This window comes from Diplotaxodon limnothrissa, linkage group LG1 (assembly GCF_057381915.1).
Source record: "Diplotaxodon limnothrissa isolate DT_005_m linkage group LG1, D_limnothrissa_male_GT1.1, whole genome shotgun sequence".
Taxonomy (NCBI): domain Eukaryota; kingdom Metazoa; phylum Chordata; class Actinopteri; order Cichliformes; family Cichlidae; genus Diplotaxodon; species Diplotaxodon limnothrissa.
The window spans coordinates 19,620,911-19,638,926 of record NC_140596.1 but is presented as its reverse complement, the minus strand read 5'-3'; the positions used below and the strand labels follow the sequence as shown (position 1 = coordinate 19,638,926).

General features: G+C 38.8%; 1 protein-coding gene across 1 annotated transcript; it reads right to left on the bottom strand.

The window, feature by feature from the left end:
- Positions 1 to 459: 459 nt before the first annotated feature.
- aqp9b (aquaporin 9b) lies at positions 460 to 14,516 on the bottom strand. The gene is made up of 6 exons (XM_085374843.1): positions 14,408 to 14,516; positions 13,578 to 13,704; positions 10,347 to 10,484; positions 10,008 to 10,126; positions 8,640 to 8,857; positions 460 to 642 (listed from the first exon to the last, which is right to left on the bottom strand). Exons 1-6 carry the CDS (start codon positions 14,507 to 14,509, stop codon positions 480 to 482), a joined length of 867 nt encoding a protein of 288 aa, XP_085230969.1. The 5' UTR covers positions 14,510 to 14,516; the 3' UTR covers positions 460 to 479.
- Between the last annotated feature and the right edge of the window lie 3,500 nt (positions 14,517 to 18,016).

The following is an 18,016-nucleotide window of genomic DNA, read 5'->3' as shown; positions in this document are numbered from 1 at the left end:
TCAAATACATGCTGTATATTTAATGCCCACTTGTTTGACAGAAGCACATAAAAAAACAATATTGTTCAGAAACTTGGCAAATATTTCTAACAGGAGAAGATGGTCCCAGTTAGGAAATAGGAGATTAAAAATACTGCATAGCTACTGATTAATGCAGAAAAAACACTTTATATAAGGTTTTATTATTATGATACTAAAGAGAATATATTTTTTGTATAGTTGATATATTATTTTAGTCAAATTTGATATATAAAAGAGCCCCTGGAAGATAAACCCTGATACCTGAAGTCGTATAGACTTTTAAAAAAGAGAGACTTTAAAGGCTTCATAAAATATTCATGTGTATATAAATAAATGACTATAAAATGTTCCATTCACGTACATGCTTCATGCAACTATTCACTGTAAATATACTCAGATATTTTTTTATAGTAGAAATAGATTTCAGTTTTCATGCTAACACCTGTTTTTTTTTAGTATTAAGTCATAGTTACGATCTCATATTTGTCCTGGACATTGTTCTCCTCTTGTTTTTCAGGTTCAGGGTGGTGCAGCTCAATGAAGATAAGGTAAACACCTGCTCCCACTGCGCCACCCACCATGGGCCCTACCACAGGAATCCACCACCAGCAGCCTCCAGCTCTGCAGACAGGGGACATACGCAGAGATTATGATGTCACAAAAACACAGCCCCAAACGTATCTGGTCTTATTAAGGATTTAAAAATAAAAATTTGCTTATTGCGCAGTCCTAAAAAACAAACAAACTAGGATCATGAAGTAAAAAGTTTACCATACAGAGAGAGGCTGATGTTAGATTCATGCCGAGGAATCACTAACAAGAGTGAAATTCTAATATTTTTATTTAGACTCTAATAAACGGGATAATCATTAAGACAGACAGCTGACGGAAATGTCTTGTTAGGATTTTAAAAAACACTACAAACAATACGAAAATATTACATTTATGTTTTGGTTTCAAAGAGTAGTTTTATGTTGATTTGCTAGAACTGAGCAGGAACCTCCAGTGCTGAAAAATGTAACAAAAACTGTAGTTCCTCCAGTGGCCACTTGAGGCCAGCTCCAAAAGTGAGTTAAAATCATTCTTCTAATGCTCGACATAGCCATCGTCACATCAGGAATAAACAAAGTTATGACCTGATACAAAAATTTTGTTTTTTACAACTCTGACTTCACTTTGAGTTTCAAAGGTTGGTGCCAGTAGAGTATGAGTTACTTCATGGCTAGGTTTGTAGAGTGTGTTGGACAAACAATATGACTAACATTATTGTTAATTATACCTGTAGACTGCCCAAGAAACCTGAGTGCCAGTTTTGAGTTAAATTCTAGTGGTTTTTGTTTTTCAAATTAATGTTACTTAGCCCTAACTAGCAGATATCTCATTCTGTGAAATGCAACTAGCTAGCATTATCTGATAACTTAGATGTAGCTTCTGGGTCCGAAAACAGGAACCAGTACCCTAAACTTGCATTCCTTTTAATGGCCATCAGGGGGCGAAAGCTATGTTTGCAGAATGACTCACAGTCCAATAGATGTCTCTCTACTGGGACCACAGTAAATACTGTTAAGGTTCAAAATTGAGGAAGGAGAGTACAAACCACCCATGGTCCAGAAGGTCTTGGTCAAACAATGATTTTAATGAATACACACGTGTGGGAAGAACACTCTGTACGCCGACAGCAAGTGATCTCCGACTTCCTCAAAGCATACACAGATTTTATACCGTCAGGGCTTGTTTACTGACGCCCCTTCATGCGTCACAGATACATTTTATACATAGATCAGATCAACACCACAATGACTTTTAACCCAGAAGATCATCTTCTATTTTCATGGCTGGTACTTTCCGTTCTTGTCTTAAAGTGAATTGTTCCTCTTTCTTGCCGAGACATGACTAATCTCTCCTCTAAATAAATCTAACTCATGTGTGTGTGTCACGACCTCACATGCTCTTTCTCAATTCACCTGTTGCACTTCTGACCTTTCACCAGACCAGAGGCTCACTGAGACTATATGTATGTCTTCTACTAAATAAATGTTTTAACCAAGAACTTCTACTAAAACCTTAATATAAAATGACCTGATATAAGTGTTTTGTAAGCATGTATTGCAATTCCTTCTATGGCTCCAAGTCACTTGCACAATAGATTGTCCGGACATCGCGCCGAACAAAGCTTCCAACCCCCAATTAATTGACCGAGCTCCAACTCTTTAATAAGCACAGATATGCATTGTGTATAAAATAGTCATAACTGCACCTGAAATACAAGGTCAACATAATAACTGTATGCATAACATCTTAAGGCCTTCTTAAAGCTATCTGTTACATTGTTAAAGCCTCGTCTTAGCCTGCTGCTCAAAATAACTTCCTGCTTCTGCAAACTCTCTGCAAGCCTGTTTCCTGTCAGCCTGTGACTTTTAGCCTTTCTGAAAGACACACACTGTTCAACCCCTGGATGCAATATAAACTCCAGATTATATTATTAATGCAATGGTAATAATGATGATTATTTAACAATAGCAGTAAAATAATTTCCCTGCTCCACAATACTTTACTGTTGAGTTTATGGTCTTTGGAAGTATTTTCTGGTTATACTGTATAAAGCATTGAGTCCATTTTGTAATGTTTTATAACTTTAAGTTTCAGAAAGGAGGATTATCCAGGAAATATTCATTAGCTGGCAACTTAACAACTAATGAGCCAAAAACAAGTCAGCAGCTAATAAGCATATGGCTTCAAAGTCAGACATACCCCTTATTGTCTCATCTCAAAATGGCTCAAAATGGGACTTCATCAGCTCTGTCCATCTTTTACATACAGTCTGTGGCTAAAACCTGAAGAGTCCGTCTCCGTCCTAAGATAATTAAACCTACCTACCACCACCTTCAATGCTCAGTAGGTAACATGTTTTATCCCATTTTATTGATCTAAGGATTTGCAGGTTTATTGGTGATATTGTGGCCGATTAATCTGTCCACATCACAGTGGGTTCATGGATGATACTGCTATGCTAATATAAGCAATTATGGTGTAACTAGCTACTAGGATTGTCTTTATTTCAGACATAGATGGTGTTTATTACTTGCCTTTGGCTGATGAGTCTCTTGTGTTTGTCCATCTCGCACTGACACATGCTGACACATGTGAGATGGTTTTTTTTGTTGTTGTTTTAACATTTTGAGTTAAAAAAAAAAACCCCAAATGGATCAGATGGGAATGAAGATTATAGTCATAATGCCTCAGATAGGCAGATATGCTAGCTATATTTTTGAATCAAAATTGCAACTTGGATGTTGTTTTAAATGCTATAAAAAATAAAAGACTGCAAACATGGCACAAATGCAGCACAATTAATGTTGTATTATTTTTTTTTCTTTTGTATGATCTCTAATTTTATTAATTAATTAGGTAGGTTAATTAGTAGGTTTAAAAGACATATTGTGAACTGCTTCACTAGTCTCTTTGTTTATGTTAGTATCCTCCTACCGGAGACAAGTTATCCCAGATTACAATAAAGACTAAGAAGCTCTGTTTGTTGGACCAGCTGCTTGTGTCCTCATTTTCACTCTGCCCCCCCCGCAAAGACTCTTTTACTTAGAAGAGGGAGTTAGAGTCTTGTGGGTTAATGTAGCAATAGGTGAAAGGGCTTCAATTAAAAGAGCAGGCCTGAAAGTAAACAAGGTCCAGCAGACATTCAGGAAGTAGACTTGAGGAGAGAGGCACCCGGATTATAGACTTTAATCTATGGCCACGGCTAAGATGATCAGGCTGGGAGGCAGACACTCAGTGGGTCACATTGACACCATCAAATGCAAATAGTGAGCGAGAAAAGAAACGGAATATCAGGAAATCCTCAGCCCGACTTCCATTTTTTCTTTTGTTTTACTACATGTTGTCTTTTGTTGCATTTTTTTCCCAACAATATCTTTTTTTTTTTTTTTACATTTTAATGACTTACAAACAGTCCAACATTCTAAATACTACATGAACATACACTCCTCTCAGACAGCAAAAAGAAAACAAAAAAGTCATCAGATTTATCACTCCGTTAAAGGCCTAAATTTATCATTATCCCAAATCAAATGTCATTGCCCTCAGTCCTCGTCCTCCTCAGATAATACAAATCCTTCTACAAAATTCACAAATGGTCTCCACACCTTCTCAAAAACATCCAATTTCCTTTTCAGTATACATGTTATCCGCTCCAATGGCAAAGCCACCATCATTTGTTTTATCCACTGTGTGATACTCGGTTCCCTTGTTCTTTTCCATTTTAGTGCGATTAATCTTTTTGCTTGTAACAAACCCATATCAATAAACATTCTGTCACTTTTTGTGTACTTCATGTTTTCCGGGTACAATCCCAAAATAAGGAAGCCAGGATCCAAAACAACCTCTTTGGATAATATTTGTTTCATAGTTTGTGTTACTGCAACCCAAAAAGAGCCTATCTTCCTGCAATCCCAAATACAATGCCAAAAGTTACCTTTATCTTCATTACATTTATTACAAGTGTCTGGAATATTAGAGTTGTACTTATTTCATTTTTCCGGAGTAACATATATTCGCATTAACCATTTGTATTGCAACAACCTTAGTCTAGAATTAATAGTTTGTTTATGAGCTTTTGCGCAAACCAATGCACATTGTTCCATGGATATGTCCTTCTTTAAATCATTTTTCCAGGCGTTCAACCTTCCCAAAGAATTGTCAGATGTTTTGGACCTAATCTTTTGTTGCATTTTTAATCAGATTTACCACAGTGATACGAACCTCTTCAGTGCATTTCTACCCAGCGAGAAAAGAAACGGAATGTCAGGAAATCCTCAGCCCGACTTCCATTTTTTCTTTTGTTTTGTTGCATTTTTAATCAGATTTACCACAGTGATACAAACCTCTTAAGTGCATTTCTACCCATTAGTATAGAAACATTGCTACACATGAGATATTTACGGCTGTAGTGCAGTAACAGATAACACCAGAACATTTATATTTCTCAGGCTTGTTGAAAAAAAAAAATCCAAGTCTGCATTTATATGCCCTATATTATTCAGAGAGCACCTGGGTCTTAGTTTGTGCTCAGACACTTTCAGGTCCAGGGGTTAAAGAGATTGGATCAGGGCACAGCCAATGATGATCGGACGCTGAGGGCAAATCCACAAACAAACAGCACAAACGCTTTGTCTTCAGGCAAACTGTACTATTAAACTGTGTTATGTTGCCAACCCAAAATAAACATTTTGAGTTAAAACCCAGCTGGATCAGATGGGAATGAAGATTATAGGCCTAATGCCTCAGAAAACTGCCATCAGTTCTGAGGGGTACTTTTACGAAAGCTTTAGTTTTGATTTGGTACAAAGAATTTGCTTTGGGCAGAGAAACCCAGAGGATACTGTCTTCATAAAAGGGAAACCTGAGGGAGAATGAAGCAACAACTGGAAAAACTAAACATGACCTGGAATATCTGGAAGCTTGAATCCTACAGGAGTTAGTTAAAAAGCCCAACACTGTATATTTGCCAGCAATTGATGAGATCAGCTCCTGAAAATTCTAATACTTCAGCGTTCAACAGCTGATGTGGTTTTCTAATATCACAAAGATTCTGGGGAGAGATCTTCTAAATTAAGAATAAGAATCTGATTCAACACTCGGAGACTGAGATGAGCCATCAGAGGAGTGTTTTCTAACTCTGTTAGGACCAGAAGTCTAAGTGAAGACGGTGTAAATGATAGTCTGTTCAGTGATACTACTTCTTGGGGTCTCTGTCCAATATTTTCACTACAGACATTACCGATTTGTGAATAGTTGGTCAGACAGCTGACACAAAGTTCACTGTTATAAAGCATTCAGGTAATTTACATGTAGCCAGACAGTTCTGTTTGCACTCCAGTCAAAGTCCAAAGTGAAAGTGAGACATGGAGACACACTGAACCCATGTATGTTTGCAACATACTGGAAAAATATAAAAGGTACACTTTGATGACACAGCATCATTTTGATGGTGGTTTGGAGTGGTCAGTACTTCTTGATCTTTCTAAGATTAGTAAGTGGTTAATTTAGGAATCCACATACATATTTATGTGGTCTGAAGGGTGCTAAATACAAAAAAACTGTCTCAATTTCCCAAATTTCCAGATAATTTTTGGTTCCAAGAAGCAAAACATTTCACAGAAATGTCACAACACCTGGATTCTGCAGGTTTCTCTAAACTGTTAGGGTTTCTGTCAACTCTAAATTGCCTGTTTGTCATGGTCCTGGGTCGTGTGACCCAGTGTGTTATGCTTAACCTATTTTGATGTTTATTGTTTGCTTAGGTTCTTTAAGGTAGTCCAGTCCTTTTTGTAATTATGTTACCCTTGCATTACGTCTCCCTTGCCCTTCGTGTGTTTATGTCTGTGTGTCTTGTACTGTCAAGTTCATGCTGTCAGTTATGTCACCTCCCCCTGTACTACGTCTCCCCGGTTCATGTCTCATGTTTCCTGTTTTACTTTGAAGGCCTGCATTCACTGTCTGTGTATTCAGCTCACTCCTCCTGTCCTGTCGTTAAGTTCATGTGTGTCAGCTGCGTTCCCATGTGTGGCCACTTCCCCTGATCATCCCTCATGTGTATTTAGTCTCTGTGTTTCTTACAGTCTGTGTCGCGTCGTCTGTGTTCCCACCCTCCGTGTTTCCATGCCTGGTCTGTTGTCTTCCAAGCCATAGCCTCACCATAGTTTGTTCCCAGTTTAGGTTTTTGTTTAGCCACGCCATCCCTGCTGTATTTGCACACCTTGTTTTCAGCCATAATAAAGGCTCGCCTTCTGTTAAAGCTCACTCCTGTCTGTTCACTTGTGTACGCACCTGGGTCCATTACACGCATTCTCCACTCGGTCCGTCACAGCGGACCGTGACACTGTTGTTTTTCTGTGTCTCTATGTCACGAGTGTGTACCCTGTCAGATCCGGGGAGCTCTGTGTGCAACCTTCATGACCCTTTAAATCACTTCTTAGAGGGAGGAGAGAAATTTTACAGAACATTGCACTGTTGTTAAAAATTCTTTGTTCGAACATTTACATATAGAAAGTATTAAAGCACAACTTTTTTCTTTTTTTTTCTAATTGCACTGATAACACCCCGCCTGAAACCAGTGGGATGCACCTGACAGTTACAGCTGAGTTTAATATCATCTTCCACATAGAAACGTGTCCTGAGCTCCTGACTGAGTCTTCATTGAGTCAGGACTGACTCACATGGGTAAGAGGGAGTGGGAGCAAAGTTGTCATGCTCTGAGAGTTCAGGATACTTAACGGGTTGGCCTAAATACTGCGTGAGACACCTGCTGGTATTTCAGGATAAATCCACCAGTTTGTTGCGACTGGGGCACAAACAGTCCTAAACTTTAGTTTTAAAATCAGGGAAGTATGAAGTGAAATGTTGTCTGTGCTAAACACAGAGATCGATGATGTATGATTTTCTCCATTCCTCAGTTTTTCCATAAACTTACTTAGAGAATGGATGTGTAACCTCCTTACATTTGCAACGTTTTGCTCTTTGATTATTTTTCTTCATTCTTTATTTTATATACAGATCTTTTAGGTTTACTGGAGGATTTGCTTGGGTTATTAGGGTGTTGGATTGTTAGACGGTGCTTTAGCTTGGCTTGCTTAAAACCGAAGAGAGATCTGTCAATAAAGCCAAAATCAACATATAAATCAACATCATCGTGTCACAGCTTCAAAAATGTTTCCATCCTGCCAATGACGCTATCTTCCCAGAGCATAGCCAACAGTTTGACGATTAGCCGTTTTCGTGGCGATGATTAATTGAACGCTTTTGTAGCAACTTTGAAATAATATTTCTCAACTTGTTAGAATTTCCTTTGGCTCAGAGATAGCATGAGGGAATCGGGGTCAAAATGATGTATTTGTTTTTTATAAGGGGTGTTAAATATATTTTTAAGTTAGTGGAGATTAATCAAAGAACCCCACTTTAACTACTGCATATACCGATGGACAGATGGACTTACATGAATGCACATGTGACAGTTAGTTTTCATCTTTTATAGCAGCTGTTACTAGTGATTTAAAATACCCCAAAAAGTGCCATTAATGTAGTAAGATAAGATAAGATAAGATAAGATAAGATAAATAGATGCAGCATAACCTAACACTAATAATACTATGCAAAAAATAGACAAAAAATATGTAAGTGTATATTATAATATACATGCAGTGGTTGAGTGTTAATAACAGCAGGTATTGAGTACTGCACACTACATGTGTAGACAAAATAACCCTTTTTGTGATCTTCCAAATCTGATTAAAACCTTTTTGTGGAAAAACACAAAACAGGACCAGCTGAAGGTAAAAAGGAATAAAACTGAGGAACATCCAGTTGTTTCATTTCAGTAACAAAGCGCTGAATATTTTATATCTATCTGCATTGGATTGCCCTCTGCTCCTCGCTCTCATTGAAATATTAATTCAGTTGTCACAGGAGTGAAGATGGTGCAAATGCTGCTCATCATGTGCAATAAGAACAGAAACTCAATAAATGAAATTCTTCCCAAAGTCTCAATAAAATGCACTTAACAGTCGATAACAACCACCTTTTGTTTAAATATCAGACAGCTAAGTTACCTGAAAACTTCCATGCCCCATCCAGCCAAAGCTGTGAAGAAACGGGGGCCAAGGTCTCGAGCCGGGTTGATTGGATAGCCACAGTTCAGACTCATGGACACTCCAATGCCTGCGATGATCAGGCCAATACTCAGAGGCTCCATGCCCTTTGGAGCGCCGATATTCTTCCTGTCAGTGATAGCCAGGATGCATATGACCAGTGCAGCGGTTGCAATTACCTTAAACAATAAAAAATAAGGCAGTTAGCACAACTCTGAACATATTTGCTATAGTTGCTGCTGCAGCTGCTGCAGTGTTTGAAGGACTTCACTGTACATTAAATATATTCCATAATGAGATAATAACAGGAATATTATTTGATGATTATTTGATGTTAGTTTATTTAATATCATGTTTATCAACAATATAAGCATATTATGACACACTTATTGTTAAAACATCTCTAAAACAGTGAACATGTCAGTTAATTTGGAAATGTTATTATACTTTTGCATACCCATGTTACAGTAGTGTTTGTGCTGTTGGCAAACTGACATACTGTATCTCATTTAGAAAATAATAAGTAGGGTTGGTGGGTCTTTTTTTTACTCCAGATTATCTTTAACCATGTCATGTCTTTTTTGGGCGCACTGCAATGATGAGGTTCTCCTCTATCACATAAATGCCATTGTTAGGTGGTTGCCAGGCAACATGATGGCATCATGATATATGATAGTATTCAAATTTTAAACTAAATGAACATAACTGCTGTGAAATTTTGTATACAGTGTTACAGGCCTGGATAATTTGCTTGGGGTTGCTTGGCAACATGATGGTGATGATGATGTCATGTCTGATATAGATAAGAACCTTCAGCCGCCTGAAATGTACCTTTGTATCCCTGATCATGGAGGAGGAGTTTGCGGACAAAAAGGTTTGATGTATTATAATAAAATGTCTTATATATAATTTTTTCTTTTTTGGATTATTAATTTTATATAAAAGAAATTAATATTTTGTAAGGTTATAATTCACATTGATTCAATAACATGTTTTGTTTTGTCTTTTTAGGCTTATCAGGCCATTTATATAGCTTGTAAAGGTCTATCAAATGTTATGCTTTTACTAAAAGGGTAAGTCTGGCCAAGCTCTTTTACCTCAATTATATATCTAAAGCTCAATGTATTACGGTAGGTTTCATAAACACACATGATTTGAAAATATATTTGCTTTCTGCTCTTACTTGTGTATGCATGTAGTCCCAAACTCAGGGCACTTCTACTTCTACATCCACAATATACTGTGATCAACTGACAAAAATATGTAAAGGAGTGTAAAAGTCATTAAGATCTAAATTACAAAATATAAGTGACAGGTCTAAAGGCCCACCTGATCACCAAGCCCGTTTAGGACAGACAGATGTTTTGAAGGATAGCTTGCAAATATGGTGGCTGTGGCATTTTCACCTGTAACAATAAATTCTCCTTTGGTAAAGTCCATCAAAGCATCTGCAAAAGAAATGTTTATAAAATTACTGCCATGAAGCTCATCTAATATTTAAAAAAGAATTCAGGCATTAAAACAGTATCAACTATAATAATGAGAAGCATCATTGTTTCGGCTCTTTAACATGTACATCTGGTTTGTGATTATTGTTATTGTTGGATGGTTATTCCGGGTTTCCTCAGAAAAATCCTGCCTTTTGGTACTGGCGAAATTTACACCCACCATAATACAATCCATAGACGGCACATGATCCAACAAAAGCCCCCAGGAATTGTGCTGCCACGTATATGGGGAACTTCTTTAGAGGCAGCTTCCCCAGGATCAGCATGGCCAGAGAGACTGCCGGGTTCACATGGGCTCCTGGAACAATGCAACAATGCATTAGGAACATAGCATTGCAGCATTTACAAGTCAAAGATGAGAAACAATAGTAATCAACAATGATTTTATGACACAAAAAAGCTTTGGCAAAAATTAAGACCTGTTTTCTATGATGAATGATGGCCACACAGTTCTCAAAGCCCTATAACCTCAAACACTGAGTTTATCACTCTGAATACTTTGCATTGAGCATGAGACTCTTATATTACACCTAGGCTCACTGTAAGGCTGTTTTTTTAAAAAATAATCAAAGAAGATCCAGCATGGCTACAGACGTCATTAACTTCTTTATTCCATAGTCTTCTTCCTTGTTAAGCTACATCAGGCCTTTCTCCCCTCCCCCACATCATGAAATATTCCCCTAGACCTGCAAACAAACTTAGATTTGTGAAATTGACGGAGTTACCCTTTAAACGATAATTATCAAATGTTGATTGACAAATTAATTGACTAACCATTTAAGCTCTAAATCAGATGTCAAACATCTGAGACCAAAGAGGAGGACTTGGCCAGGCATTTAAAAGTCTCTTATGTCTTACCAGATGAGGTGAAACCAGTGTGCAGTAGATTAAAACACTTAGTGACGTCCTGTCTGATCATTTCATGCTTGTGATCAAACCCTCTGCTAACAATCTTCAGGATACTTTCAAACAAAGGGCACCGGGTTTGTGTGCCTTCAGAGTCAATACTTTTTCTTCTGCATTGTCCTGAAGAGGCGTGTTTGAACACATTCCAGCCAATTGTTATTGGGCTGTGATGGCAGTGTGGGGTCATTTATTTAACACTCTGGGTTCTTGGCTTTGACCTAGATGTGGTAACACCACTGGGGGTATCGGCCATGCGCCCATTGTTAATCTCCCCATCCTGTTCACAAACACAGACCACGACAACCAGCCAGACCTGCCTGTCTGAATTGCATCTGACATAATCTGCCTGAATCTGCTTAAGGCACACGTAGGCTGCGGGTCATTAGAGTGACCATGATGTGTCACACTTACCGTATACTGTCATCTAAAATCTCAGACTACAAAGTGAAAACAATTGTGTTTTCTTCTCCTATGGAGCCTCCCTGCCAGGGGAGCCTAGAAAGCCAGGCTTGCCACACCTGACTCCCCTCCTCTCCAGAGACCCATGCCCCAGTAAAGCTCATTAGTCCAATACCTATGATCATCTTCAGAGATGTCGTTGGACAGAAGATTCCCACTGAGCCGTGGACCCCAGGGCTGAATGGCTCAGTCATGCAGCAAAAGCTCTTCATATATTAACCTTGCTGTCCTCAAGTTTTTCAGCGACTCTTCTGAAGCTTTAAACTATTCTTATTAATCATGTCGCGCAAGTAAAACTGAACCATGAGTCTCAGTGCTCACAGCAATCATCCCTAACAGCAAAAAAAAAAAAAAAAAAAAGGAATGGAAATAGGTGGAAAAAAGTAAAGAAAAGGCAGGAAAAATTCAACCACATTATGGGTGTTGAGCTTGCGTAGTTAACCAAATACTAAGACCTTTAACGAAGTACAGCCTACATGACATTAATATTTATATATATATATATTTATATTTATAAATTCTTTTAATGTCGCAGGCCACATACAACATACATGGGATCTTAAGTGGGCCATATTGGACCAGTAAAACTATGTGATAAGTGTGTGAAATTACAGACAAACTTCTGGTTGTTCATTACTCAGACTGTCCTGTAATTATGAAATATAAAGTTTTTAATTCACTGAAAATTTCAATGTTTTGTTTGCTTTTGTAACTGTGAAGTCACTGTAAAGTAAAACCAAGCAAACAAAAAATCAGTTTTTATGGCAGATGGTGAAAAAACATGTACTTTTTAATCATTTGATTGTTTAACCAGAAATTGCTTTGGTTCGGGCCAGATTGGAGTCTTTGCTGGGCCGATTCTGGCCCCCAGGCCGTATGTTTGGCTTCCTTGATTTAGCGTAAATTGGATATTTCAGTCTTTGATTCTTAAAAAATAATAATAATTTTAAAAAAATGAATTCACTTATTATACTATGTTTGTTTGTTTTTTGTTTTTAAAAACCCAAATTTTATTTATGAAACTCTGTCTTCTCCAAAGCCAAAAACAAACTCTGAAGCCTGCAAAGAATTGCACACGTAACCCTCATGAAACAGCAAATATTCACTTTTAAACAAAGGTGCTGGTAAGCTCATGTTACCACTGAACTTGCCGCTTCCCCTTACTTCAGATACATTAAACTTTTCTTTTCAGCGGTGACTAAGCCTTCAGATGCCACAGCATTTATATAATCTCTTATTTCAGCCTTGAAGCTTTTTCCCCTTCAAATACTGATGAAATGTCCATACATCTCATGGAGTCTGCACAATGCAACCCTTGACACACTGGATACTGTAATCACTGATTAATGGACGCTCACTTTGGCTCAGACAGCCTGTGAGAAGCACCGTGACATTTAACAACTATCCCCTTCTATCCCTGTCATTGCTGGCAAAGCCGAGCAGGGTCTGCTTAATCCTCAAGGAATGCACCCGATAAAGTCCCATTGGCGCAAAATTTCCAGACTTAGACCATTCAGACTACTATTAAACAGAAATGTAGCCCATTAGAGAGGATAATTAAATAATGGCAGTAATTTAGTGTCACAAGGATCATAAAAATATAAACTTTACATTAAGACCTGTGTGTTATCATTTAAACACAGAGAAAAGTCATCTGGAGCAGAGTGACCTTCATTACCAGCCTAGTTTTGTTTTCCAGGGTGAATTATTAAGTAACGTTAAGTATTTTATATAAGAAAACAACTGAATTAGTGAGGGAAAACAATGTGACAACAAACTGAAACTAGCATTTTTATCATGTGCCTGCAGGTAGACCCTAAACACATAGTTATTACACAATTATGTGTCTGTATTGTGGGAATGTGTCCTTTCCTTTGTTACTTTTGTTACTTTTAAACTCAGTATTTTGGCTGTTTTTAACATTTGAGTGACCAAAACAATCGATTCATCTGCTAACAATCTGATATTCAAATTGTTAGTTGTTTAAAAAAAGGGGCGACATAATTAACGCGAGGGGAACTTTTACCTGACACTCCCCCTGCAATATAGACGGCCATCATGACTCCAAGAGTGAAACCAATGTGGACGCTCAATATGTCACCGAGACCTGCTCTGCTCAGGACCATCTGGGCCACCGAACCACATCCAAAGAGCTGGAACACAAACAAGAACAGAAACGTAAACAGCAGAGGCAGAGAGGCTCACTGTGTTTAATTTAATTGGTCCAATTATACCCACCATTAACACTAGCCCCCTTTGACCACCATCTGCAGCAATTAGTACAATTTGTAGCTGGAAACAGTAATGAGTCCCCCACTTAATTAGGTAAAGGGTGTGGGTGATTTAAAGGCAAATAAAAAAGGAAGCTGTTGATGGTGTGTCACAGGCTTTGGAGGTCGGGGTGGACAGGTGGATAGAGGAACATAACTGTAAAGCAGGCCACCGCTTGAATGAATGAAAACACCAGGGTGGGAAATAAACACACTTCCTATTCCTGCTATAATTTAAGTCCATGTTCAGCCCCCCCCCACATGTGACATAAGAATTATGATGAAATAACATGTTTGCAAATTTTCAAAATTTGTAGAGCGGGATGCCTTTGCTTGCCTGAAGAGAAACATTCCCTAAATCAGAAACATTTTGTTGTGATTTTTACAGTCTGTCAGCAGCAAATCAAAGCTGAGCACATGAAAGACAAAGATATTTTCAAGATATATAGTCTGTTAATAGACTCATGACAGACAGCAGTTACAGTCCCTGGAGACCCAGTTTGACACCTTATTATCATAGGCTGCTGGCTCGCAGCTTTAAAGCGTCTATTTAAGCTGGATGACAGGTGCAGAGGGAGGTACTCACTATCAGGAAAAATATCCCCAGAAACTCCGCCAGGAACTCCTTAAAGATGTCTCGCCTCAGGCCAAGTTTCTCCTTCATCTTCCTCCTGTATTCGTTTTCCATTTTCCCCTGCGGCTTCCTTCTTGATGTCTTCCTTGTGACACAACAAACAGCTAACAGCTCTGATGGAGTCTCCGTGAAACACTGGCGGTGTAGGTTGTCGCCTCCCACTCGGTGCGCTCGGACCGCGCAGGCTGACAGCGATGTTAAGCTTTCTCAATCCGTTTCCCTTGGTGACCACAAGAGGTCTACTTCTACTTCAACAGGGTTTTTTTTTTCAGCTGCTTTCACTGAATTTTCAAATCTCACTTGAAGTTGTAAAAACAAAAAATGAAATGCTTCCTGTGCACAACACCAAGAGCACCAGCGCACATTTTTTAACACAGCTAAGCCAATGTGACATCACCTGCCTACCACCTGAACGGTTACTAAATTGTAATGGGCTAGTTTTACAGCACAAAATATGCTGGGGTTATTTATTGTGCAAGTCACCACGACGGCCGAAATCTGTCGATCCTGCAGGTGTAAGTCACACGAGAATGTGGATTGTAAAACAAATTTAGCCACGGCGAGAGGAGGTCAGCACAACGATGCACGGGCGTGCAGACGATGGTTGCAACATGCAAGCCAGTTATTCCCAAGTTACGCTGCAAAGGGATGCAATAAGTGCAAGAATTTCTGGAAAAAGGAGCGACATGATGAGATTCCCAGCAACATTTTGTTGCTATATGCACACGTAGGCCAATGCTTTCTTTCTACCACACGTTTTTGGGCACTGACGGTCTGTGTGTTTTGTTCAGTGCTGGGTACAAATGTATTTGTTCTTTATATTTTCCCCTTGTTTTTGCTCAATATTGTATGTGTTACGTGATCATCGCAGGGCAGTTGATTTCCCCTCACGTGTTAGCGCTCTTTTGCTTTACAAGTTATAGGTTGAACCATGTGCTCAGCATCGGAATTAAACACACAACAGCGGCCAGTTATCTTTCCTCTTAGAGATTTAGAACCACAGCACATCCAGTGTCAGTGAAAACATGTCGGGCCACTTTTCAGAAATTATCATAAGTCACTTGTAGCACATTCAGTGACGCAAATTATGAATTTTGGCACAAAGAGTCTGAGCCAGTTACGGCATTTTGCAGCTTAAATAAAGATTTCTACTGCATGTATAGACGGTACTAAGCAACTGATCTTATGTGAAGAGAACTTTAAAGTTTTAATTTGAAATATACAAAAGGCAAAAAATGCTAAATATGCTCCTCAAATAACATAACATTTTATACTTAAGTTCCATGGGAAATGTGACCTAAAAGCACACATATTTTACTTTACACCCATACAATTTCAAAGGTGCAACAGTTCTAAAAAAATCTCTTATTTTAATGAGCTCTAGCTGAGGGATTTACTTATAAGTACATTTAAATATAACCCTATAAAACGGATTTTTCTATTGGGCGTTTAGAGGATTTTTTAAAAGCCCAAACAGACTAGTTTTATTTATTTTATTTTTTTTGAAAGACTTTCGGGTCTGAAGTTACATTTAAAAAACATTATGTGTGTGTATTTTAACAGAACGTGATAGGAATTACAGGCTTCTCTATTTGGTGCTCGAGCAGCCGCCTTACATCAACATATGTTAAACCTTTAAATAACAAGCAGCTTTGTCTCGGTTTAAACCATAAAATCAAATTATTTATGCAAAGTAGACGAACTAGTGCACAGGGGGAGTTAAAGTTAAGATATTTACAAATGTGTGCGCCATCAAATAACCAAATAAAACTGAGAATAGTTTAAAAATTAAAATATTAAAAAATATGTTTAATCTACCGAGTATAAGAGGTTAACCTCGGTTAAGGGTTGAACAGATTATCTTCAGCCTCGTTTCTTGATTTAATGCGTCTTTCCATCAGTATTATTACGCTTGTTTGTTTTGTTTTTTTTTTTACATTTTTAATCTCACTTATGGGAAAAAATTGAGTCCATAAAAAAATTTGGTTGATTTTGTGAATAAAATATTTCGTAACTTTCAGAGGTCTTCACCACCATCCATTAGTCGCGTATTTACTCTCTGTAATTCGTTTGGGGGGCAACTGGGAGCGATGCTGGTTCATTTCGGGGGACACTCACCTCTGTTTTCTCTCTGAAATGCTTTCCCACTCACCTTCTTTCAGCCTTCCTTCAGGAGGGTTTGCGCTCCTTGCACTCATCCTGGGCTTTCGGTCATGCCTCCATTTGTTATCGTTTCGTGTTCCCATCACTTCAGCTTATCGAGTCGCTCTCTCCAATTATTCAGACTCATGTAAACGTGTGTGACCCTGCAGAGTCCTGGGCTCTCTCCGTCCAACAGAGGGAGCTCCATGAAAACATTTGAAGTGTTGAAGTGGCGGCTACACGTTTGTCACACCGTCTCCCCGGTATGCCTTATCTTCCGTTCACTGCGCTCTGTGAAAAGGTGAGACGACAGGCTGAGAATGGGATGTTTTGACTCCATTAATCAATGTCACAGTTTCGGAGCCGTCCTCTTTGATGTGAAACAGACACTTGGAGAGTGTCGCCCATGCTGTGAGAAAAAGAGTGATGTGCTGATGGAGAAAAAGCATCCTGCGGGGATTTGCAAATTATGGACCTACATCTGTCTCAAACTCCTTTGTGCTGTCAAGAGGCCCGCGTTATGAAATCTGAAATTCACGCCTCTTCAGTAAGCCCTGCTAGATACACTTTCTCCCCCCACGCCGTTTCTTCACATTTCCGCCAAACTTAATGAGCAGATAATCGTAAATAAGCACCTCATTCACCCACAAACTGCTGAGTGAGTGACGTCACATTTAAGTATGACGGTCTATTTGTTGTGGATGTGTTAATACGCGTGGATTTTCTTTAAATCCTTTAGTTTTCCCAGATAGGGCCTCTTTCGGCTAATTGGAGGATGTATATTGGCCGGTTTTGAAGGAGGCGCTGGAAGGAATTATCACCTACAGGACAAATCTGTGCCAACAATACCCCGCACGCAGGAACAATTGCTCCAGTGCGCATTTGCATGACATCTCAGGCCGTGGGGAGGTTGTGTTAGGCAAATAGGACTACATGGTGACTGTGAGGCGAAAGGTGGTGCGACACTTTAATGTCACTTAGGAAAAGGTTAATGACGGTGTAAGTGTGAGGTTATGGTGTGCTTTATGTATGAGGGGTTGTTTTGTTGACTGTGGGATCCGAGAGACAGAGTTAACTTTTAATCTGAGCCGAAGCAAGGCGCTTAAAGGGCTCAGAAAGACCGATATTTGCACATTTACAACTGCAAGACAACAGGGCAAACTCCGTTTGCGGCGAAGGAGCAAGCGATAAGCTCCAGAAACTAATGGACCCTGTTGCGAGACTGGTTTACCCAACAAATATGTTGGCTATTACGCTTTAGTAACTCTCTGTTTCCCTGAAGGGCCCATTTATATTAACTATATAAACTTGGCATAGCTTTTACATGCTGAATTGTTATTACCATTGAGTAATACTACACTTGTGACTATCATAACAATCCATTTCAGACTTTCTCGAGTATGAGCGTGGTCTATTTGT